The sequence below is a fragment of the Sceloporus undulatus genome, chromosome 2, assembly GCF_019175285.1.
Source record: "Sceloporus undulatus isolate JIND9_A2432 ecotype Alabama chromosome 2, SceUnd_v1.1, whole genome shotgun sequence".
Lineage (NCBI taxonomy): Eukaryota > Metazoa > Chordata > Lepidosauria > Squamata > Phrynosomatidae > Sceloporus > Sceloporus undulatus.
The window spans coordinates 73,224,809-73,250,532 of NC_056523.1; the positions used below are offsets into that span (position 1 = coordinate 73,224,809).

At 41.9% G+C, this 25,724-nt stretch overlaps 1 protein-coding gene across 4 annotated transcripts in view; it reads left to right on the forward strand.

Annotated features, from left to right (window-relative positions):
• Positions 1 to 25,724, forward strand: part of LOC121921001 (semaphorin-3D-like) — a 74,609-nt gene that overhangs the window by 18,449 nt on the left and 30,436 nt on the right. For 2 of the 4 annotated variants that reach the window (XM_042448408.1, XM_042448410.1), the window contains exons 2-3: positions 19,011 to 19,229; positions 24,391 to 24,551. In XM_042448408.1, the coding sequence (XP_042304342.1) occupies positions 19,094 to 19,229; positions 24,391 to 24,551 (297 nt within the window). In that variant the 5' untranslated portion in view covers positions 19,011 to 19,093. Of the gene's footprint in view, positions 1 to 12,660; positions 12,764 to 19,010; positions 19,230 to 24,390; positions 24,552 to 25,724 lie in introns of those variants that run through there. The other 2 variants (XM_042448409.1, XM_042448411.1) reach the window with 2 other exon arrangements.

Here is a 25,724-nt window from a genome sequence, read left to right on the forward strand (position 1 = left end):
CATGATCAGATCAAGCCCTGCTTGAAGGACTGCAGCTCAGGCAGAGCAAACAAAAATCCCATTTGGAGAAATGTGATATTAAGTCTAATAAATAAAATAAAAAGGTGCAATGGAGGGAGGGCGCACCTTTCCCTGTCAACTTTTATCTCCCACTTTTTTGCTTTAAACCACCTCAGCTCCCATGATTTGCAACAGCAGTCATGTTCTAATGGATGGGTTGTGACACAATCACATTAGACCACATGGGAATCAGGCAGTCCTCTCAGACATGGTGATCAACCCTACTCTTCACCGTTGGCGTGTGGGTCAACTGCCACATTTCGTCACAACATGGAGGGCCAATATCCCACCCCAAGGTAGCTCTTATCCAATAAAAGCAAGAATCAGTCACAACAGCAAAAACAGCAATCATTATAAACACCACTTCCAGCAAAAAATGTGTCTAGTTAGCCTCTTCCAGGCTGAACCAGACTCATGAGGGAAGAGATCCAAAGAGGAACGAAATATATAGAATCATATTCAACAGAAAACCCTTCTCAAGGATTCTTGCTCAAAGGGCCAGCCAAAGATTGGAATAATAGTTTACTTTTAACCTTACTCCTCTGTATTCCTTTCCTGTAGTGAGTCAGCTCTGCCATATAATTCTATTCAGAAATCATGGACGGATTACAAAGAAAAGGAACAATGCATACGTGGTTTGACTGTTACTAGACATCTTAAAGATTATTCTCCCAGTTCTGTTTGGAGGTGGCAGGTGAACTTCTCTGGGAAGAAAATGCATCTGTGAATTCAGAGTTTTTGGACACTGGTGCTTTTGGCAAGAGAGGAGTGATGATCCGCGTGACTTGTTCCATGTGCTGCTGCGTCACCCCACATTGCCCTTGTCACTTGGTTTGTTTACTGATGGTTGAAACAGTAGTTCATGGAAGCAATGGGTTTCCCCGTCTCCGCTTGTCAACCATGTATTAAAGCTGGTCATCATGTGGTTTTTTGGGTTGGGTTTTAGGATTGGAAACCAGCTTTTTTAGCAGTGGATTTGAATATCTCGACTGGAATGATAAAACAAGGCAGATGTATGCACTTTTCGCTAACCTGGGAGGCTCACGGCACATCCCCACCCATACCTTCCTGATTGTCACATCCCTAAACACAGCCCTTCATCCTGTAAACCCTGAGCTGAAAGGTCAGCCGCTCAAATAACTCAGGCAGGTGAAATCGGTGGGTCATTCAGTTGGGTTTCATAAAGACGAGCAAGTACAGCTGAGTCCTTTTGTTCTGCTCTTTGTACTGTCCCCACTCTTGAACTGACCTGAAGGTGAACGATACTGTGTGAGCCTAAGAAGGCAGGAGTGATTTGCATGTGTATTGTTCTGTTGCTGATGGCAGGCCTCAGGCTGGGAGGCTAATGCAAAAGAGGATTAGTGTCTGCTAATTGGTGATCATTATCTGTTGGGAAAGCCCCTGACTCTGAGTGGTTTCCCATTTGCATTTGCTGAGTCCTTATTTTGCTATTCCTCAGGACTGGTAGCCAAATTTTGTTCACATAATCTACCTCATAAAATTGTAATAAGGTACCATGCTACTTTGGAGGAAGAGCATAATATATGTGAAGCAAATAAAAAGCCTTGGTCCACCTCCCTACTTCTCTCAAGGGCTCTGCACCTCCCTTATTTTTCTTCTAAGACATTCTAATAAAAGAAGGAGCCAAGATTAGGATTACTCTCCCATCCATTTGTCTACAGATATAATGGGAAACTCCCAGCTAAGCCTATTTTTATTGCTGTTTCTGCTGATCCTTCCCCCCCCCCCCTTTTTTTTTTTTTTTTTTTTTTTTTTTTTTTTTTTTTTTTTGAGTCAGTAGGTTTAAATAATAAAGCTAAGACTTTCTGTATACAGGGCTGGCAATTTCTGTGGTTATACTGTACCAATCTAAGTCACCCCCCACCTTATTCAGAAAAAAATATGTTTTTAAGCGTTGGCTGGCTGGCTTGTTAATGTTTAAAGCTCCATTCATTTAAACATTTGCTGGTAATTTTCTTTTGAACTTGTCTTCATCTGTTTTTACCTGTACTTCCTTTAATTTTGTTGTGAGATGTTTTAAATACAGCTCCTGGGAGAAAAGTGAGATATATGTCTCATATATATATAGGACTGGAGCGTGGCTTTGGTGTGGCTTCCGGCCTCTTAGGATGCATGTGTCATTTAAAGACCACACTTCTAAAGTGTCCCGAAGCAGCTTTCTTTTGGCCTGTCTGTTCAGGCCCAAATGTTACTGTCTTTTCTGAGTCATATCTTTTCATTAGTATTCCAAATTATTATTAAAAAGAAGAAACAAGAGCAAAATGAACAAATGGTCAGTTTTTAATTTCCATTAATATTCCAGTATCCATTCTTGTATAAGTCTACGTTCTGAGCAATTGGTGTAGAATTATCTTGCTTGTGAGCGTGGCTACTACTGGTTAAGATAGTGATATATTAACTACAGTAGAAAACTCTATTTTGCTTCCACTTACACATAAGAGTGGCTGAGTGGTGAAATTCAAGAGTTCAAGCTCAAAACTCTTTGGGTGGAATCATTCACCCGCTTGCTACAGGGTGACCACTTAAACATTTGCTGCATGATGGCTCTGATCTTGTTGAGAGCACTTCACCTGTAGGTTCTGGCCACACACCAGAAAGTGATATTAAACAAAGAGTATTTGGAGTGCTGCACTAAAATCCATTAACCTTCAGACAACCCTAAAAATGTGTATTGTTCATTTCAATATGTTTTGCCTCCCTTATTCCTCCAGGAGGCTATTTTTCTCTTTCAGTTCAAGTTTCTGTCCAAACCAGAACTCTCTCATCATCATCTTTCTTTCCCCAAACACCGGCCTCTTTCTCATCCATGTTTCTGATGACATCTTCTTGGAGACTTTACAGGAAGAAGAATGATTTATGGCAAATCTTGGCTCCTGGATTCTTTGAGCTGCGTCTTCCTCTAAATACGGCCCCTGGAGGGGATTACCGAGAGGGCCCCAGTGCAATCTATGTGTGTTCCATGTTCCTGTATTTGCAAGACCAAACTATTTTATAAAGTCAAGCTATCCCAAGGAGCCAGTCACATGACTCACATCCGTCCTAGAAAGACATAATCAGCAACCTTCAAGGTAGAGATGGAGAAACGACAAAGGGAGGCTGAAATTAGCAATCCCATGCCCAGCACCTTGAATATTACCTTTACGTCTAGAGTCTAAAACCCGGAATGGGATCACTGCATCACTGCCATGGGCACTGCCAGCACTGCCATGAGCACTGACTCTATGCCCTTGGTGTTTTAGTTCTTGGGACACTACCAAACTCAAGAGAGAGATCCATAATAACACAACACACCGGCAGAGTAAGTAGTCTGTTAAGCAGCTTCAAGTTAGAGTAGTTAGGTACAATGGCTGGACTCGCGTAAATACTTCAAGGGGCCTTTCACACTACACAAATGCCAGTATCATGGCAACTTCGCACAACATCCTGGGATTTGGCATTTAGAGAAGGAAGTTTAGAATTCTCAGGCTGAGCATTCTAGTGCCTCACCAGACTAAAAACCCAAGATTCCATAGGAAGTTGCTATGGCTGTTAAAGTGGAATCATAGTGCTATAATTCTGTGGTGTGAAAGGGCCCCTGGTTAGACTTGCTCTCTGATTTGAAAAGCAGAGCACCAGAGGAGCTCACCTTACCCAACTTCTCTCAGGCCCATCCCCAGACTTCTAGGAATCAAGTCTGACATTGTTCAAAAAAGCCCAAAGCAACTGACATGAGACATTGCCCACTGTTCCTGCAGTCTTTCAGAGATGACAGAGAAGGGCTCTGAGGAAGAACACATTCCAGGAATGGCAAAGGTCAGACAAGGATAATGTGTGCCAAAGAAATGAGCCCAGCTTCTGAGAACCCAATGCTCAAAAAGACCACCTCCAAACCCAGGCCATTATTTTAGAGATATTTCAGCTGGGGAAAAAATTGACAAGAAGCAGACAACAGGGAAGGATCACCCGCATTGTCTCCCCCCCAGGGCTTATTAAAATACCCAGACCCTGACCAAGCCTCCTACATCAGCCCTCTGCTCTTCCAATTACAGCAGGATGTAGGAGAGAATACGTTGGAAGGAGGGAGAAAGCTTTTTGATGGAAGGAAAACACTGTAGAGCTTTCATGTTTCGAATCAGGGAGGGAGGCTGACTTAATGAGAGAGAGTTCAGAAGTGGGATTTCAAAACAAACTACAGGCTGAGCGCTTTCACTGGGCTCCAAAACGCACTGGTCATCTTCTACAGCCTGAAAGGATGGAGATTAGAGGCTCCCAATCGATAGGCACATGCTCCTTAAACGTGACTTTATTTTTGTTTCTGCTTCATAAGCTTTCCAGTTTGAAAATCGTGTTGGACAGTGGCACTCTTAGCTGAGGGCTCACAAAGTCAGCTATAGAATTCCTGAAACAGGTGGAGGACAATAGGGCTTGCCTCCCCTCATTCCACCTGCTCCTTTCCCCCTATTAGCATACCCTCCCAGACAGACAATTCTGGAACTGATGTCATCTTCAGGCCTCCTCTGCTTAGCTTGCTAATGTGGGCAGTGTGGAGCAAGATTGATGGTGACAATGGCTCGCTTAGGAATGTGGCAGAGACCACCCACTTCTTTCTGTGAAACCATTGAACAGCCAGCAGCCACAGTGACTCCTTGCATGTGTTGACCTGCTCCAGATTTGAGCAGATGACCTTGAGGTGAAAATCTTCTATATTCAAATCATATGCTCTCTTTCTAGCCTGCCCTTTCAAGGCATTCTCTCATGACACTGACAGGCAGAAAATGCTTGTCTGCATTAGACACCAGTTGTATACATAAGGCCACACACAAAGTTCCTTGGGCCTAACCTGCAAACTTCATATCATTCCAATCCTGCCCTTCATAAACCTTTTGGTCTCCAACATTTTGCCACCTCCCTTCCAGCCTATTCTAACATCCATATTTAGTTCTCTTCTTGTAAACTCTTTTCTTGTCATTGCATGTCACAATTAAAATCACCTTTTGAAAATAAAAACATATGCTGCTTATGATAATTTGAAACCCTTTGTATTCAGTATGCACATTTATCCCTTCATTCTCCCTGTAATGCAGACATTTGTTGTTTTTTGAAAACCTGTAAACTCTGTTTAACCACAATTGGCAAGAAATGAACAACCATCCTTGTTTATACCATCCATCTTAGGAATGAAATAGGCTGCCTTGGAGGTTGGTGAACCCCCCTTCTTTGCAGGTCTTTAAACAGAGGTAGACTGACCGTTTTTCAGAAACACTTTCGTTATGCATTTCTGCACAATGTGGCTGGACTAGGTGGCTCTTGCAATCCCTTCCAGCTCTGTTCTTCTATGATTCTGTATCATGGAGAATACTGCCTATATGATACCATCTTCAGCTTTAGAAGGCCAGGGATGATCGTCTCTACTCTCATAAAAGGCACATGTTACAGACAATATCAGGTGGTTAGAAATAACACACCTTGAACTCCCAACAGAGCTGACACTGGTTGAACTTTATATTGCCCTATCATATTAACAAGTGCCTTGAAGGCACACCACCACCACAGTCTTGTACCCAGTTTACTGTAAGTAATATCCACCAGTTTACAGGAATGTGATTTGTGGTGTCTGACAAAGGAAACGGCAAGAAGCTTTCTCAGCTGGCAACATCAAGTGTCACCAGGAATTTGAATTGTTGAGCTAAATGTCAAGCCATGTGTTAGACAGGTGATAAGTGTCAGTTTCATCCCACATAAAGAAATCCCTATGTAAAGAGCACTGAGGAATGTAGACCTTTTGAAGATTGTGCTGTTTTTGATATGTTATTCAATCTGTAGACACACATATCTTTTGTACTTTCCCTTTGGGATTACCAGTGCTCATACTAATACATTAAGATTCTCAGTGCCATTATAAACTGGGTCAACACTGACATGAAAAGCACAGATGCCCCACTGCCTTTCCAGTGAAGTGTGCAAGCAAGTTATTGGCAAATGGACCTGCTAAGCTAACTGTGTCAATTTGGAAATTCATCTGATCTGGGTATGAAACCATATTAGTCACTTACATTGTGCTGTCCTTGTTCCAACAATCCTCCAACAAGACTTCTGTGAACCACCGATGAATCTTTTTCTATTATTGGACAGAATCATCATTGCCAGCATTTTTCAGGCAAGTAATCTCATCTTTTAACAATTTGTAACTCTGTGCCTATGACCTTGATGCAGCTCTTCTTTTGGTTGTTATAGCCTACTGTAGGACAAATCCGGCAGAAAGAGTAACAGAATGCCACTTTTTGTCTAATTCTTAGCTAGAGCCTTTCCAAGACTTCATTGTGGTTATATAACATTCAGAAATTGTCTTTCCGATTTATAGGGCAGAATAAAAGGCATGCCTTTGTGTATACTCAGTCCTCACAACCTGGAGAAGGCACTCACCAATAACAGTGGGCTGCAAGTGGAAATAAATACAGTAGTTAAGAACTAGCTCCTGAAACAAACCTTGATGTCAGGAAAACTGCTTTCTTAATAGATATGAGGTGAAAGGTCCAAGTTAGAAAGAGAATGAGGCGGAAGTGAAGGGACAACAATCCAGTCCATCCTACTGTTGCACCTTCTTTTCCAGTTCACTTGCACGCAAATCTCCAATATTTGGGGGGAATAATTCTATTGCATTACAAAACTGCTATATGTAGAAACAATATTCTCCTATCTTAGAGCCACAGTAGTTTGTTCTGGTTGCAGTGATGTTGTTACTTACTTCTGTTGTTTACTGGTATGTCACTGTATAGTAAAAATATCATCTCAAAGTAATTACTTGGTGAAAAGCTGTTTTTTTTAAAGCAAAAAAAAAAAAGCAGATTAAAGGGCAAACCACAACACAGTCAAGCAAGTAATACAAACATTAATTCCATAATCAGCTGTAAACATAATTACTGTACACAAAATACCTACCTAAAACGATGAGTCCCAAATAATAACTGGTATGATGGTGGCCCACCCCGTAAATCTTGTTCAGTTAATAAAGCAGTGAAAGGTGTCCAAATTGTAGCAAATGTGTCTTTTTAAAGTTCCCCATTGGCATTTTTAATATACAGGCCAGTTTTTCTGAAAGGTCAGTTCCCCAAACATGATCTAGCCAACACTGAAATGAAATATATTCCAGGTTTTTCCATGTTCTTGTAATTTTTAACCATCTCAAAATATAGCAATAAAGTCTTCATGCAGTGCATTTGTATTATTACCACCTTCAAAAATAGTTCATCATCAAACCTTTATTACAGTCATCATCACAAAAATAGTTAATAATACATCCTCTCTGGGATATAATTTGTGATGAATTATTTTCTTCAGAAAATCAATTATCTTATTCCAAAAATAAACCATGTTTGAGTACTGCAGCCAGATATGGACTATTGTTTCAACAGCTCCAGTGTGAAATATTACTGTGAAATATTACTACTTATTGTAAGAAGTTTAACCAGCGATACTTGCTACCTATGAATTGTCTTCAAGTGACATTTCCCTAGAGGAAGCTGATACTTATTTGTAAAGGAGCATGGTATTTTATTCCACTGTGCTTCTGAAATAGAAATGTAAAGTCAGTTTCCCATAAAATTCTTGACCCTTCCCCTCTTCCATATGTTTCTTCAATTATATCTTTATATAAATTAGATACTAGCCCATTAACAATGGAAGGAGAAGTACATGCTGATTGAATCCTAGGCAATGCCCTTGTGGCTCCCAAATGTTTACATATACAGCCTAATCAGTAAAGGGCTGAATTTGTATTCTTTGTAACCATCCTTCTTCTGTGTCAGAAAGCTTTGCCAAAATTTGTTCTTATGATAAGGATTTACTCATAACAAATAGGTCTTTAATCATATCTAATCCTTTCTCTTTTCACTGTTCACATTGTTTGTGTTTATCTCCATGTTTATGTTAGGGTGTCATGTTATTTCATTATATGTCCAAAATACGATAGTCTTAACTCAGAGGCATGACTAGGAGGGTGCTAAATTTTATGTATTTTTTATGTAAAAACTTCACATTTTAAAAAATGTTCACTTTAACCACATGAAACTATGTGCATGTAAATACATTTAGGCTGTGCAAGTGATGTTATAATTTAAAGGTATAATTTAAATTTTGCCATAACTATTACTATTACATTCATTGATATACGGGAATTACAATTTACAAGGAACTTCAGTACAAAAAACATTATTAAGGATTCTTTATGGTGTGATATGAGAAGAGGTCAACGGAGAGGGGGTGACACCATGAGTTACTGCACCGGATTATGCCAACCCTACACCATTAAGCAATTTACTACTGCTTAATGTTCCCCTACTGTTACAAAGAACACAGCAGCAGCAGTGTTGGCCAAAAAATTCACATTATCTTTATTAGGCCATACAAATAAACAGAACCATCAAATGTGTACACTCCTATTACAGGGGCTGTTACTGGCCAACAGTAGTTTGGAATCAGATTAGTAACAGACTTAGCCCTCATTTCAAGCACTCCAAGGGAAGTGATAAGAGGTCTGTGGTTCTCTATGGCAGAACAGAAATCCCCTGAATGAATGAATGAATGAATGAATGAATGAACAGCGTGTAACAGCTGCTGTTCTCTTGGAAGAAATATGTTTAACACAATTGGCAAAGATAACATATTCCGTTGCTCAATAGCCACTATTCCTTCTCAACATGGGGCCAAAAGAAAGCTGAGAATCAGTAGATTAACTTCTAGAAAAAGTAGGATGAATTCATAGAAATAAAACCCTTTCCTGATAAAAATGGAAGAGTAAAATCCTGTTATTTGAGAGGACAGGCATCAGCAATTTGTAGCTGCTGTGTGCCTTCAAGCCATTTCCAACTTATGGCAACCCTAAGGCAACCCTATCATGGGGTTTTCTTGGTAAGATTTGTTCAGAGGAGGTTCGCCATTGTCTTTCCCTGAGGCTGAGAGAGTGTGACTTTCCCAAGGTCTGCCTGGCATTTATTAGTCCATGGATCTGCTTAACTTTCAGTGACCGACTTGCTCCTTCTAAATTTCATCCCTTCTACAAGTGAAAATCTTAGATGTCATAATCTAAAAATCTGAGCTTTTAGTTTATTCATCATCACAGTCCTGGCATTGTGGAATGACACCAATATAATACTGTTTAACATTTTAAATTTGGAGAAGACACCAGAAAGTTTCATGACTAGGGTTGCCATAACCCGGTTGCAACCGGGTTTTTCCCGGTTTTGGCTGCACCTTGCCCGGTCACGGCACGGGTGCAGCCAAAAACCGGGAAAAGCCTGGTTGCAGCGGGGTTGCTGGGCAACCCTGGGGCCTCGCTGCCTCCTCCTCCCCCTGCGCATGGCCGCGCGGAGGAAAAGGAAGGCAGCGAGGCCTGGTGCGGAGGAGGCTGCAGGGAGGCGGCGCCTCTTGGGCGCAGCCGCGCCAACCTCTCCGCCTCCCTGCAGCCTCCCTCCCTCCTTCCTGGCTCCACTGGGGCCAGGAACGAGGGAGGCTGCGGCGATCGCTGCAGGCCTCCTCCCTCCTTCCTGGTCCCGCCGGGGCCAAGAAGGAGGACAGGCCGCGGCCATCGCCGCCGCATCCTCCCCTCCTTCCTGGTCCCAGCCGGGGCCAGGAACAGGGGAGGCTGCGGCCATCGCCGGCGTCCTCCCCTCCTTCCTGGTCCCAGCCGGGGACAGGAACGGGGGAGATTGCGGCCATCGCCGCCGGCGTCCTCCCCTCCTTCCTGGTCCCAGCCGGGGCCAGGACGAGGGGAGGCTGCGGCCATCGCCGCCGGCGTCCTCCCCTCCTTCCTGGTTCCCAGCTGGGGCCAGGAACGAGGGGAGATTGCGGCCATCGCCGCCGGCGTCCCCCCCTCCTTCCTGGTCCCAGCCGGGGGCCAGGAACGAGGGGAGGCTGCGGCCATCGCCGCCGGCGTCCTCCCCTCCTTCCTGGTCCCAGCCGGGGCCAGGAACGAGGGGAGGCTGCGGCCATCGCCGCCGGCGTCCTCCCTCCTTCCTGGTCCCAGCCGGGGCCAGGAACGAGGGGAGGCTGCGGCCATCGCCGCCAGCGTCCTCCCCTCCTTCCTGGTCCCAGCGGGGCCAGGAACGAGGGGAGGCCCCCGCGATCGCCGGCGTCCTCCCCTCCTTCCTGGTCCCCGCGGGGGCCAGGAACGAGGGGAGGCCCCCGCGATCGCCGCGGCGCCTCCCCTCCTTCCTGTCCCAGCCGGGCAGGAATGAGGGAGGCCCCGATCCTGGCCTCCGATCGCGGTGAGGCCTGGGGCAGGCGGGGAGGAAAGCCTCCTTAAGTGGAGGCTTTCCCTCGCCGCTTGGCCTTCGCTCCTGCCGCGATCGCCAGGGAAAATGTAGGACAGAATTTTCAAATGTAGGACACATTTTGTGTTTCCTACATTTGAAAATTTTGTCCTACATTTTTTTTCCCCGGTTTTGAGGTCCGGCGCTATGGCAACCCTATTCATGACTCTACCTAAGATAGTCTAATCATTGGATAAAACAATATGTCTTCTAACTGGGCCTGGTTTTGTACGTGTATGTTTGTATATCTTGTACATATATGTATATAGAGGTATACTGTTCATTACCATCTCTACTGCCTACTTTCTGGAGCTGCATCTTGAAATCACTGCCTCCAGTGTTGAACCTCAAGTGTTAGCTCATTGTGCTCTTCCCTGCTCTGCATCAAATTGTAACAGGAGTACACAGGCTTGCAAAGCACTTAGGAAATACTCAAGAAGTAAAAAGATATGCAGAACAAATGCCAGAATCCCCTGGAGCAACGAGAACACAGTGGATGGTAAATTACAAAAGCATCTTGATTGTTTTAGAAGCTTAAAAGTTTTCACTTAATCACATTTATTCTGTAGTAGTTGAACCAAACAATCCAGTTCAAATTGATTGGCGCTAGATAATAACTTCTTGAAAAGTAAGTTAAAATCACTTTTGAATAATGCCATGCTCACAGGGCAGGGAATAAAATGAAGTAAAACATGAGATAGTGGTCTGAGTGTTGGACTACCATTCTGGGCATCAGTGTTAATTCCCCACTCAAGCACTGAGTCATCTTGGGAAAGTCACACTCTCTCAGCCTCAGAAGATGGCAATGGCAAACCCCCTCTGAAGAAACTTGCCAAGTGAACCCTATGACAGGTTCACCTTAGGGTCACCATAAGTAAAAAAACACACAAATGACTTGGAGGCACACAACAACAGTGATGAGTAGATTAATGGTCTACAATGGGCTGTCAAATGAAAAATAACATACATAAGTATTGAAATACTAGTAATATTGGGACTGAAAAAAACAACAGATTGGCATTTCAATAAATATATCATTGGGCTTAAGGGAAAAGTGAAATATTATTTTTGATTAATTTTTATTCAATTTTTGTAATGAGGGGGGGGGGGAAGAGACCATGTGGTAGATTAACATGACATCAGCCATACATAGAAGACACTTCAACAAAGAACAATTAACAGTGATATGAGGCATAGTTTTGCCAAATGAGCACTAGAGAATATACTAAATAAATGTTGAAGTGTCATTGTTGGAAGGGGAACCAAGACACAATGTATCTTTCCATAGGTCCACTTGAGCAGCTGGAGGTTGCAATCGCGGTGAATGATTGTTAATATATTGAATAAATTGCCCTTGTGGCACAGTGATTAAATGCCTGTACTGCAGCCACTCACTCACAAACCACAAGGTTGTGAATTCGATCCCAGGCAGGGCTCCTGGGTCGACTCAGCCTGGTATCCTTCTGTAGGTCGCTAAAATGAGTACCCAGATTATTGGGGGCAATTAGCTTACACTTTGTAAAATGCTTACATCAATATGCAGTATAGAAATATACTTTGCTATTGCTATTTCTAAATTTTGACCAGTCATCATAGAATGTGTCTTTTCTCTTGTATCTATTACAGTTTCTTATTGTATATGAGAGTTTCTCCATTAGCCAAAACTCCCACACTCTTTTCCACCAATTGCTATTGTTAGCTCACCTGATTTCCAACATCTAGCTATTTCTAGATGAGCTGCTATGAGGGGAAAAGCAATTAAATTTGAATTATTATTATTATTTTAACGCAAGATGTGCTTCAGAAGATTTCAGAACCTGGAAAAATTCACTTGATGGACTAGAATTCCCAAAATGGGAGCAGGATCTGGATGCCACACAAACTGTAAGAAGCCTGGCCCTGGCTGTCTTTTGGAAGATGTTCCTACAAAGAAGCCTTGCAACAGACTCCTTACATACAATGATGTCACTAGCTAGGATGTCACCCAGTGTGAAGGGTGTCACCCGGGATGCGCTTCCTTTGCTCCTCCTGATGCTTTGCCATCAGGCTTCTTCCCCAGAAAGCTAGTGATGGAGCAGCTAGGAAGGGCGCACATTTGCCCTTCTTGCACCGAAGGGAGAGGAGGGCTCAACCCTGCCTCTGAAGTGTCACCTGGTGCAGTCCTCACACCTCTTTAGTGGTGCCACTGTTCACTTGTTCATACTCTTATGGCAGGATCTCTCTGTGCTTCAACTGACAGATCTTGGCTTGCCAGATGGATCCTCCCAATCATATGGAGAGTTTCTATGGCACCCTCTGGAAAGGCTTTACAAGATTACTAGTACCCACCAAGGCAAGAAACATTCAATGTTATAGACATGAACTAGCAGCAGTCTCCCTCAAAATAAAGCACAATGGTAAGAAACCAAGTTGTTGCCCTCCCCATGCTAAGAATTTGTTTTATTTCATTTTAAAGGAATAGTTTTTGCTCAAGAATACAGAAGCCACATTACTACATCCCTTACACCAGGGCTGGGCAACCTTTCTCAACCCAAGAGCTAAATTCCAATGAGTGAAACATCTCAAGGACAGCATTCCAGCGATAGGCAGGGTCAAGGAGTGAAAATGTGAGTCTTAACTATTTTAAGTAGGTAGCATAGGAAAGTCTGGCCCTGCTCTCCCCTTCCAACTGTCAATAGTCTCCAGTGTGCTGTTTTCTCATGCTTGATGGCAGTGATCTATCCACTTGTATTGATGATACTGCCACTCACCCTTGGCTTTCCAGATACCATAGTAATCTTGTTTTGAGAGCAGCTCCAAAGATCTGGCAGTTCCAAAAAGAGATGCTATTCTAATTTTACATCTATTGACTGCTGGAAATTCTTATTTATTATCTAATTCTTATTTAATTTATATCTCATCTTTCTCCCAGCATGGAATCCAAGGCAGTGTACACCATTTTAAAAGCACAATACAATTTAAAAACTCTTAGTATAAAAGTTAAACACATTTAAACTAAATTTCTGTTGGTAAACATAAGCTGGAAAAATTCTTCAGCCACTATATAAAGCTTGTAAAAACCCAGAATAGGCAGTGTTATAATGTTTTGTTTTCAGTTTACTAGATTTTGCAGTGCCAGGAATTCATTTTGAATTGAAAGGTACAGCAAAAAGCTTGAATTAACCATTTACTGAATTTCTTGACTTTGCATGCAACATTATGTACCCTGCATCTGATTCAGGTTTCCATTCATGAAGGGTTGGGAAATGTGCAGCGTTGCTCTGGGTTTGGCAGAGCATTACCTTTGTTTCAAACAGTTTATGTTTTAATAAAGTGAGGGAAGCATCTGCCTTTGGCTTTGCAGCCTGACAGTAAGGTCTGAAAGATAACCAGTGATATCTGCTAGGGGTTCCTCTCAATGTGTCGTGAGGCTGTGGTATTTATTACTGTGGTTCTTCGTTTTTGTTTTTGTTTTGTTTTAGATAATGAAAAATGATTTCTGTTGTTCTGTGCTATTTTTTGGCAATGCCTAGCACCAGTTACAACTTTTTATTCACACCTTTGAGTGGGCTCTTTCAGATGTTTCTTAAAAAGCATGCCTTCGCACAGTATGGCTCCTTAGGAGGTTAACATAGCGGCAAAACAGACTGGCCCTGATCCAGCGTTTTTCTGGCCCCAAAAGAAGCAGCAAAAGGCTGTTCCATTTGGAGATGGGAAAAGGACACCTTTGCCACCATGGCAGCACTTTCTGGTGCCAAAGGAGTGCCATGATGCCGCTTGCCAGGCAGGCAGTGTGATGGCAGCTTGGGGATGGAGTTGGGGCATGCGTTGTGTGGCCGCCATACCCCCACTCCACTCTAGTGCTAGCTCTTTTGGCCGATAAGTTTAGCCCCATAAATTCTGAAGAACAACAGAAAACATTCATGAAGATTTCATAGACACATTTCAAAGTACTTCCATGCAATCCACCCCACACACTCAGGTCCTCTGGGAGGAATTTATTGCAGCCTCTAAAGACTAGGTTAACTGCAGCCTCCCAGAGGACCTTTTCTGCAACTGCTCCTGACTTTAGAATGGCCTGCCAGATGAGATCCATCAAAAAAAAAAATTCTATTAAAGTTAACATTTATTGTACTAGTCGAAGGCCATGACAAAATGAGCTTATCAAAAAGCATAAAACATTTAACATTTAAAACAAAAGGCACAGAATACAAAGGACAAAAAATGTCCCAACATTTAATGTGCAGTTAAAAATAGTTAACTGTTAAAAAGGACAAAAGGAAAAAGAGATACCTTTCCTGCATATTAGTAAACATACAGTGCTTCCTCGGGTTACGAAATTAATTCGTTCCGCGGCCGCTTTCGTAACCCGAAAAGCCTTCGTAAGCCGAATTGCCATAGGCGCTAATGGGGAAAAGCCGCGATTCCGTGCGAAAAAGCCGAAAAAAGCACCAAAAGTTTTTTCGTAACCCGAAAAAACATTCGTAACCCGGAACAATGATTCCCTATGGGATTTTTTCGTATCCCGAAAATTTCGTAACCTGGGTATTTCGTATCCCGAGGTACCACTGTATATGATATAATCATAAAATCTAATTAATACTTGGGGTCTCCCTGGCAATTTATGGTAATTTTATTTAACTCTCTCTTTCTAATCTTTTTTGCAGCCATGGCAAAAAGAGCCACTCTATGTGTTACATAGTCATTGGTGTCACTCAAAAGGAATTGGACCGAATCAACAATAGAGCTCCCACTTTTGTTTGTCAGCAAGGGTGTTAAAAATGTCTTTCTAGGGTCGCTGTACAATGGACAAATTAACAAGTAATGAACAATATCCTCCACCTGAGGCTGACTGCAGATGCATACTCTGTTCTCAAAAGGCACTTTGTTGTAGCGTCCATCTAGAACCGCAGTAGGCATTAATTGAAGTCGTAGCTCAGTGAAGGCAATTCTTAAAGTAGGCAACTTGAGTTGAGTCAAATATCTGGCTCTAAAATGTTCAGTGTTCAAAAAGTAGAACCAAAAGGTCCTAATTGACTGCAGATCTTATCTTGACTCAGTCCAAAAAAGGAATTCCCTTAATTGCCTCTTAGCCATACCAATAACAGTGTTCAACTCAGAAAAGTTATATTTTTGTAAAAGAATTTGAAAACTTGATTTCCAGAACTGGTTATCTCACATTTCCAAGTAACACAATGCTGGGTGACGATTAATTGGTAGGGTAGCAATATGTTTAAAATATCTTATCTGTGTAAAATCTATTCTTGTTTTAACTGATGGGCAGCCAAATTTAGTGCGCAAAAAAGGTGCAGGAGTTCCATTTGGTAACTTAGATAGCTTCAAAAAAAAGCTATCAAGACAGATCTCTTCTGGCAGGTCTTTCCTGAATAAAATCACTCAGCTATAAATAAATCCCCCACTTATTATCTATTATGCTGCCTCTCCTCCCAACAGACCATTTGTTGTTATTAATAGATTTTAATAGACTATATTTTAAATTGTGACATGTTTAATTCCTTTTTAAGGGGGGGTAAGATATATTATTATGTAGTGTTTATTATGTATTGTATTGGTTTTGTTTTAAACTGTAAGCCACTTTGATTGCTATTATAATAAAAAGGTGGGATACAAATAAAAGTATTATTTATTATTTTATTTATATATACATGTGTGTAAACTTTACTCTGAAAGCCAGCATAGTATAATGGTTTGAATGTTGGACTAGGTCTCTGGGAGACCAGGGTTTGAATCCCCACTCAGCCATAGAAACCCAGTGGGTGACCTTGGGCAAATCACACTCTTTTTAGCCTCAAAGGAAGGCAATGGCATATTCTCTCTCAACAAATCATGCCAGGAAAACCTTATGATAGGGTTTTTTATGGTTGCCTTAATTCAAAAACAACTTGAAGGCATACAACAACAGCAGCAGCAGTAGGAAATTTTACACTGTAAAGCCCTGTGATTATTTTGTTTCTCATCCTTCATGTATTTGTAACACTGAAGGCGACTCTCTTTCTCACAGCAGTCATCCTGTGTAGTGCTGCCCAAACCTTGCCATGGACTGAGTAACCTTTGAAAACTGTTGTGTGATTCTTACAGATGATAGGATAGGTGATGATGCCATCCGAGAGCAGAGCAGCAACACAAAACTGCAGTGTTTTCATAGTATTACACATTGGTGTTATAATGCTAAAACTGAATAGAGTGTATGTGATTAAATGTCTTAAAACTAATTAAATATAGTTGTTTGTTTAGCCGCCTTGAGTCCCTGTACCAGGAGGAAGGTGGGATAAAAATAAATAGAATAATAATACACCAACTGTTTGTGTATTACACTTTCAAAGTTGTAACCTAAATTTCTGGATTTCAATAGGTTTCAGTGCTAAAAGGCAAAACTATTTCAAAAGTATTTTTTAAAGTTGTTCAAGAAATAAATAAAAGCAGGCTTTTTTTTAAAAAAAAATTACCATAGCTCCCATGTTGTTGTTTTTAAAGTTATGTCTTTTTAACTGCAGAGTACTAAGTTTTCTGTTTCTCAATTAATGGCTGATTTTTAAGAATAATTTTTAAAACACTCCAAGTATAAATATAGTTTGAGCATTTGAAAACTTTCCAAACTTGATGTCACCCAGAGAGGAAAATTAATCTCCCACACCCTGCCCTCAAGAGCCATTGGGAAAGGAAAACAAAATATTGTTTGGCACGCTTCACTGAGTATCTCCCCTGTTATTGTAACAACTTGGGCTCCTTTCAGATGAAGTGTTTATATTAAATGATGCACAGATCATAACATCGTTCAGTGGTGCACAAGGTATGGAAACACCATGTTTGCACCTGTTCTTCCTGTTTCCTCTGTCCCTTTTGTCCTCCTTGTTTATGTCTGATTTTCTTTTCTTGCAGAGGCCAAACACAAAAATCTGGAGCCATCTCCACCCAATGCAGCAAACATTTTAAAGCGAACCTCTTTCTTTCTGACTCCACTGGCCATTTTAATTTATAGAAACAGAACCGTGTGTCTGCAGTCTTGTGCATGCTTTCTTTTAAGCAGTTCCATTGATGAATCCATTTGCACTGTAAAGGCACTATCGAAAGAGCTGAACCTATCAGGGGAAAAGGATTCAGCACCTTGGATAGCTTTCTTTAAGTTAGGTCTAAACCCAGAATGGATCCACCATCCCACTGACATGGAGGCTCATTGCATTCAGAATCTAACAATCACTGGCATCCTGTTTGTGACATATGCAGGCATCAAGTCTACCTTATACATATGTCTTTTTTTGTCACTGTGGAGGTCAGTAATGTATGCCACCCTCTTCCGTGACCAAACCTCTCCCCCAGATTTACTGTTGAGCCATTGCATTCTCTGCACAGCCATTTTGTAGCTGGTGAAGAGTGAGGGGGCTGGAGAAACATCTGGCTTTGTCCCTGTAGTTAGATACAGAATGATCACGTCACCCACTGAGACCTATGAAAGACATCTGTGATTCTCAGTGGATGATGTAATCATCCTGTGCCTGGCTATGGAGACATGATCAGATTATTCTCCAATCTCCCCACCTCTTTCCACTAGCCCCAGGATGGCTATGGTAGGTTGCAGCAGCCCATTGTTAAGTCCAGGGGGTGTTGAATGGCCAGGTGTAGCATAGTTCCTCAGGTGGAACTATTATGTTATGCTGTGCCAATCAGGTTCTCAGCCATTATGTGATGAGAATAGACATATTTTCAAACACAGGCGACCAGGAAAGAGGTATAAATCAGGAGGGGAAAATCCCACTTGTAGAATGTGTAAAATGAGTTCCTTCCCCCAGCAGCCCTTCTCCTGGATGGGCTCCATGATCAGAATCAAGCCCTGCTTGAAGGACTGCAGCTGCAGGCAGACTGCAAAACAAAAATCCCATTTTGGGAGAAATGTGATATATAAGTCTAATAAATAAAATAAAAAGGTGCAATGGAGGGGAGGGCTCAGACCTTTCCCTGTCAACTTTTATCTCCCACTTTTTTGCTTTAAACCACCATCAGCTCCCATGATTTGCAACAGCAGTCATGTTCTAATGGATGGGTTGTGACACAATCACATTAGACCAGCAGTGGGAATCAGGCAGTCCTCCAGACATTGTTGAACTGCAACTCCTAGCATCTTTCACCGTTGGCTGTGGGGGTTCAGACTGCTCACATTTTCAGTTCAGCAACATATGGAGGGCCACATGATTCCCAACCCCAAGGGTAGACTCTTATTTCCAAATAAATATGCATAGAATCTAGTCACCATACAGGCAAAAACAGGCAAATCATTATATAACCACCTACTTTCCAGCAGAAAATTCTATGTGTCTAGGTTAGCCTCTTTCCAGGGCTGAACCAGAGCTCATGGAGGGAAGAGGATTCCAAAGAAGGAAACGGAAATATATAGGAATCATATTCAACAGAAAAACCCTTCTCAAAGGATTCTTGCTCAAAGGGCCCATGCTCAAAAGGATTTTGGATAGTACATAGTTTACTTTTAACCTCTACTTCCTCTGTATTCCATTTCCTGTATGTGATGTCAGCTCTGCCAATATAATTCTAGTTCAGAAATCATGGGACGGATACAAGAGAAAAGGAACAATGCATGACTGGTTGACTGTTACTAGACCTCTTAAAGATTATTCTCCATTTCTGTTTTAGGTGGCAGGTGACTTTCTCTGGGAAGAAAATGCATCTGTGAATTCAGAGTTTTTGGACACTGGTGCTTTTGGCAAGAGAGAGTGATGATCCGCTTGACTTTTTCCATGTGCTGCTGCTTCACCACCAACATTGCCCTTGTCACTTGGTTTGTTTTACTGATGGTTGAAAACAGTATTTCATGGAAGCAATGGGTTCCCCGTCTCCGCTTGTCATACCAAGGTAGTAAAGCTGGTCATCATGTTGGTTTTTTGGGTTGGTTTTTAGGATTGGAAACCCACAGCTTTAGCAATGGATTTTAATCTCTACTGAATGATAAAAACAAGGCAGATGTATGCACTTTCTCTAACCTGGGAGTCTCACGCACATCCCCACCCATACCTTCCTGATTGTCACATCCACTAAACCCAAGCCTTCATCCTGTAACCCTGAGCTGAAAGGTCAGCCTCTCAATATACCTCAGGCATTTGAACATCTGTGGTTCATTCAAGTTGGGTTCATAAAGACTGAGCAATACATCTGAGTCCTTTTGTTCTGCTCTTTTGTACTGTCCACTCTTAACTGACCTGCAGGTGAACGATTTGGGACTTTACAGGTGAGTACAACAGATGCACAAGGGGCCTGCATTTTGTTGTGATCCATATGTTTTCAAACACTTCTGTTACTGTGGTTTTGCTTTCCCCTGCTTTAAATTGCATCTTTCATCACTGGAAGAAAACATGATACCATTTATACCACCATGCAGATGACATGTTGATTATGGTAATAGTAATAAATAAATAATAAAACTTTTATTTTTATCCCACTTTTCTGTGATGAGACAATCAAAGCAGCTCACAACACATTAAAATATCCACATTCACAACATTATATCCCAAATTCCCCCCTTAAAACAGGATTAAACATGTTACAATTAAAATTGGAGATTAAAATATCTATTAAGAACACAATAAAAAATATAATGAGGACAGAGTGGTGGGCTAATACACGATGTGCGGGGCAGTCATTCTGTGGCTGGGCGCTTTTATTCAGGAAAGGCCTGCCGGAAGAGATCCATCTTGACAACTTTTTTAAAAGCTGTCTAAGCTGGCAATTTGACAGATCTCGTCCGGCAGGCCGTTCCATAGTTTGGGAGCAATTGCAGAGAAGGCCCTCTGAGAGGTAGCAGTTAGTTTGGTTTTTAAAGGCTGCAATAGATTCCTCCCAGAGGACCTGAGGGTTATATGGATTATATGGGATTATATGGGAGCAGGCAATCCCTCAAATAGGTTGGATCCAAGCCATGTAGGGCTTTAAAGGTTATAACCAACACCTTGTACTGTGCTTGGAAACTAATAGGCAGCCAGTGAAGAGATTTTAGGACAGGTGTTATTCGGTCACTCCTAGTTTTACCGGCGACCAGCCTGGATGCCATATTTTGCACTAGTTGAAGTTTCTGGACTAGGCACAAGGGTAGCCCCATGCAGAGTGCATTACATGATAGTATGTAAAATGTGGCAGCATATGATCTCCATCCCTAGTGCCATAGAATCATATTTGGAAGAGGCCCCAAGGGCCATTAGTCCAGCCCCTTGCTACACAGGAATACACAGGTTTATATCAGTCCCTGAGAAATCAGGAACAAACCCTAAGATTTAGGGATGGTCTCTTGTGATATCACAGAAGACAGAGCCTGGGGAGGTTACAAGGTGACATTACAAGGGGCAGCTGCTGGTGATGTCATAAACCCTGATAAGTTGAGTCTCAGTCACAGATGGACGAATGTTCAATTCTTTAAAAACCTGAATCTAACAAACTGGGAAAATATACATACCTACAACTTTTCAAGGCAGTGCTCTAGCCCTGAGATTCCCCTCCCCTCCCTGAGGGCTAGTGTTAAGGCAATGACATCTGGGCACCTTAGTGGATGCTCATGGATTCTTGCTATAACTTTTGGTAAGGGTTAGTAATTGGGCTAAGAGAAGCTGGAGGCAAGCAGTCAGGCAAGCAGGTACTTGTTTAAGGGAGGTGAAAATAGCTAGGGAAGCAGGCTGTGGTTTTACTAGGATGAAGTGGCTGTGGGCAAGTTTGAATCAAATGCAAGCCAGGAAGATACCAAGTTTTCAAAATACATGTTACCAACTATTCCCTTTCCTCCACCACCAACCCATTGTATGTCAGCTTCGCACCTCACAACTGCCTGGTTTAAGCTAATATAATCTATGCATTACAATCTAATTTTTCGTAGAAATGGAGGAGGGGGACAGGAAGAAACCAAGACGACAAAGTGATTAATGTTGCCTGCGACTGAGGCAGCTATTTCAAACAGATACACTGCCAACCATGACAGTGGCTGGTCAAAAGAAGAAGAAGAAAAGAAACTAATCTAGCTTTCTTTGAAAGGAAAACAACTGAGACTCTGTCACAAGACAAAAACGAAGCAGGAGCCCTTCTCCCCAGTTCAAAGTGTTTGCTAGGACCAGGCATGCTTTTTAAAAACCCTCTTCATCTTAGGTCTCCAAAGAAAGGAAGTTCCCAGCCTCTGGAGGTCCAAGGGCCAAGACACACAATGGCAGGAGGTGTGACTCATGGATATCAAGCCAAGTTCAAGGACACAAGGGATGACAGGGGTTTACATTAAACTAGCCCTTAGAGACGCCCTCCGCCCTGGGAGTAGAATAGAAGGGGGAGAAAGAAAGGGACAGATGGGCCTACCGAAAGGAAATGATAAAATCGAAGACAGGGATTGCAAAGGAAAGATGTGCTTGAGAGACTAAGAGCAAGAACAATAGTATGCCACTGCAACCGAGCAATTGTGGGCGTCATTTTGGAGTGTCGGGGCTACGGAGCACACGTGCAGAAATTCACATAACAGAAAGAGGAGGAAGGGTGACTTTCTTTCTGTGTTTGGAAAGACAACAGCTATAGCTCAGAAATCAGGCACGACCATAAAAGTTTCTCAGATGGGGTTGTTTCTTGTTGTTGGAGTTCTATGTACTTTATAAATGAGTTCTCTACAGAGTTCAGAAACCAAAGCAAAGGCTTTATATATAAATTGGTCCAAATAATGCTCTGATATGTTGTACATTCTCTCTCTCTCTCTCTCTCTCTCTCTCTCTCTGTCTCTCTCTCTCTCTCTCACACACACACACACACACACACAAAACATATCCCCATCTAGAAGGATAGCCATATAGCCATAGTTCATCTTTCTGTTGGACAGGAACATAGGCATGGTGGTGAGTGTTTTAGTAGCGTCCTATGGCTCTACTACCTTTCCCTATGGAAACAGAAACTGTGGAAAAAGCCAAGAAAAAAGGCCACAAAAGAACTGTCATCTCCTGCTGTAGCTCAGGTCTCATATTTCATAGATGCACGTGAGGAGGGATGAGCTGAACAGATGCTCCTTGTGAATGTGCTTCTGCAGCTTGTCACTAGCCAGGGGAAGATAGAGCTGATCCCAGGAGCGGCACTGTGTCTGCACATGAGTAAGGGGCATTGTGCAAGGAGATACTAGATACCTCCTTGCACAATGCCTCCCAAAGTACATATGCTGCCATAACTAGGGACTATCCTTGCCTATGTTACAGCATCACTCATTACTTTTCATGACTTGCATGTTCACTTTTTCCGTTTAATCTGAGGAGTGATTACATAATGGCATAGACTCTGAAAAATATCCCCCACAAAATTAATCTAAAATACCTAAAAATCTCCTTTATAAGTAACTAGGAAAAAGTACTCAATATGCACACCCCACAGCACAGGAGCATTACCCTGACTCATTACATTCCTTGTGAGATGTTACTTTGTTACAATGTCATTACAAAAAATTAAGTACAGTAAGGAATAATAAGCCACTTTGGTAATTATAGCATCCCAGATCTGCCTCTTCCTGGCCATTGCCACACTAGCCCACCATTCTCAGAGCCTTGTCTTTGAGTGTGTTATTCTATGGCTATGTATGTGGGGGTGTTGTTTTCCAGTGTATAGACATTATGCACCTATGTATCTTCCTAATTCATTTTGTTAAAACAACTGTTTTCTTATTCTGTCTACGCTCCTTGAACTGCTCATTTTAGAATCCACATCACATCCAAGGATGTAGGCACTTTCTCTAACTTTGTGCAAATTCAGAATTATTTTTTAAAATACAATTTTAAAAACTCAACCTAGTAGGAAGGAGCCCATAGAAGTGAAGAATATGTAGGCTTTAGGATTAGAACAAAAGTTCAGTGAGAATAAATGCAAGTGAATTGCTGGTCTCGACATATATCCAGCTCTGCTTGTTCAGGTGAGGCAGACTCCAAGTGTGATGGTCTTATCACTAGGGAAATGACTGTGCGCTTAGAGATACCATGCTGAAAATTAATCCACAAAGGCAAACAGAGAGTCTTCTTTGAGAAAAACATTGAGAAGTTACTGGTCAGTCCACACTTACCTTTCCTCCATATCAGGCTCCATATCAAGGAGCAGGGGATGAACTATATCACATCATGAGAGTTGCTTAAATATTATAATGGCTCCTGAGGTCCGGCAGATGTTATTGCTTTAATCTGATTGATTACACAAGATGAGGGGGGCATGCATGTTTAATGCCTGAACTACAGTATCCTTTGACCTAAATTTACATTGTCTGTGGGTTTGTCCTATGGAAGAAAAGAGGTCAAGAGATCAGGAGCTATCAGTAGTGAAAACAACAAGTGGGATTCTTACAGCAGATGTGGCACCCATATAAAGAATTGCCTTAGTGTAATCTGCATTTGTACTATGTCTATTAACATTATCACTGTTTTAAGAAAGAAAGAAAAAAGCTGCAGAAATGACCTGTGAGGAAGCAAGGGCGGGGGATCAAGCTGACTTGATCAAATTTTCTGAGTTTTTATTATGCATGCTTTTGATGAATACTGGGTTTTGAATTCCTTGATCTAGAGTGTAGCATCTAATGAGCCAGGCAGAAAGGCTGGATAGACCAGATCTTACACTTTCGAGAGAGAAGTCTCTAAAATTCTTGATAAAACAGCCTTCATCAACAGCAAGTACATGGGGAAATCTAAAAGAAACGGAATTAATCATGTAGGTAATATTAAAAATTGAATCTGTCAATCAGTGAGTCTGGATTGGATTTCATGGATGCTGGCAAGATGGAGAACCTGCATGTGAGTTGGAAGAACTAAGACGTATGATAGTCATATGCATGTTTACTCACAAGTATGTCCTCTTTCTTCTGGTAAATTTGTGCAAGATTGCTGCCTACTGCTTGTTTTTATTTATTGTGTTCATGGAGGAAGGAGGATTCTCTTGTGAGTGATCATTCTTGTAGATCTGAAAATGATCAGGTTTTGTCCCTGTTCGTCTCTAGTACAAACTCTCTATTGCTTTCTTTCCATTCTTCACCTCTTAGATCTGCTGAGATCAAACAACTCCTGGCTGTTACTGGACTCAGAGGATGCCCTGGCATTCCAGTCACTTCTTCTGGATGAAAAGAGGGCATGGCTGATGGCAGGTGCCAAGGATCATGTGTTTTTGTTCTACCTAGACAACCCCAACACAGAGCCTCAAAAGGTCAGCCATACAGAAGAGATCGTTGCTTTACCAATATATTACAGAAAAGTTAGAAGGGCTTGATTTTTTAGTATTAGGTAACTAGTACAATAACCTATGTAAAGCATTGTGGGTTGGCAAACACAGTTTGGAGGAGCTGTTTTGTTGGACTACAAATCACAATTTGGACTGGAGTTCAAACAGTAAGTCTTCCAGTTTAAAGGCAGAGAATGGAGCTTATTAGATTCTGGAAGACATCTGGTCTTGCATTTTTCTCTATTCTGGTCCCTTTTCATCATAGACACTTGACTACATTAAATATTGAGAGTGTTCTTCTTTGGGAGATGAAAAGATATGCGTACCTATGAAGGGTTGCTATAGCAGTCTAGACAAAAGTGGCTTAAAATACTTGTGTAAAATATCTGTAATTCATCCTAGGGCTGCTGTGTATGTAACCTCAGCCAGGTTTCAGGTACTTATACACAGATTCAGAATAGTCAGCTAACAAGTGCTAGTGCTTGGCTGTCAAACTGTCACAAAGTGTGGAAAACTCAGGTCAGGTGTGAACTAGCTATGTAACATCCCTATGTAACATGGAAAGATTTAAAAGACCAATCAGAAACAGCTTCCTAGATGGCTGTACACTTGCTTCCTTTGCACTTCCTGGCTCATACATAGAGAAGCCTGAAAAGCTACAGTACAGGTCAGTGGGAGACAGCCATACACAATTTTAATACTGAGGTTGCTTTGAAAATGTACCAACTGCATTCCCACAGATATGACCAAGGGTATGTCCACACTGCATGATTATTGCACTAGTTCACCTCTTAGCTAGTTCCACTTTAACTATCGTAGGCCATCCTATGGACTCCTGGCTTTGTGGCCTGCTGAGGTACTTCTCTAGTGCACTCCCATTCCTTCACAACACTATAAAACTCTGGATTCCATAGGATGGAACAATTGCATTAAAAGGAGTTTTAAAGTGCGAGCGTAGTGTAGGCATTTGGGTATTGGACCAAGACTCTGTAGACCAGGGTTGGAATCCCTGCTCAGCCATGGAAACCCGTTAGATGGCCGTGGGCAAATCACACTTTCTCAGTCTTGGAGGATGGCAAGGGCAAACCTTGGAACAAATCTTGCCAAGAAATCTTGCCATGATAGATTTGCCTTGAAGTAGGCATAAATGACTTGAAG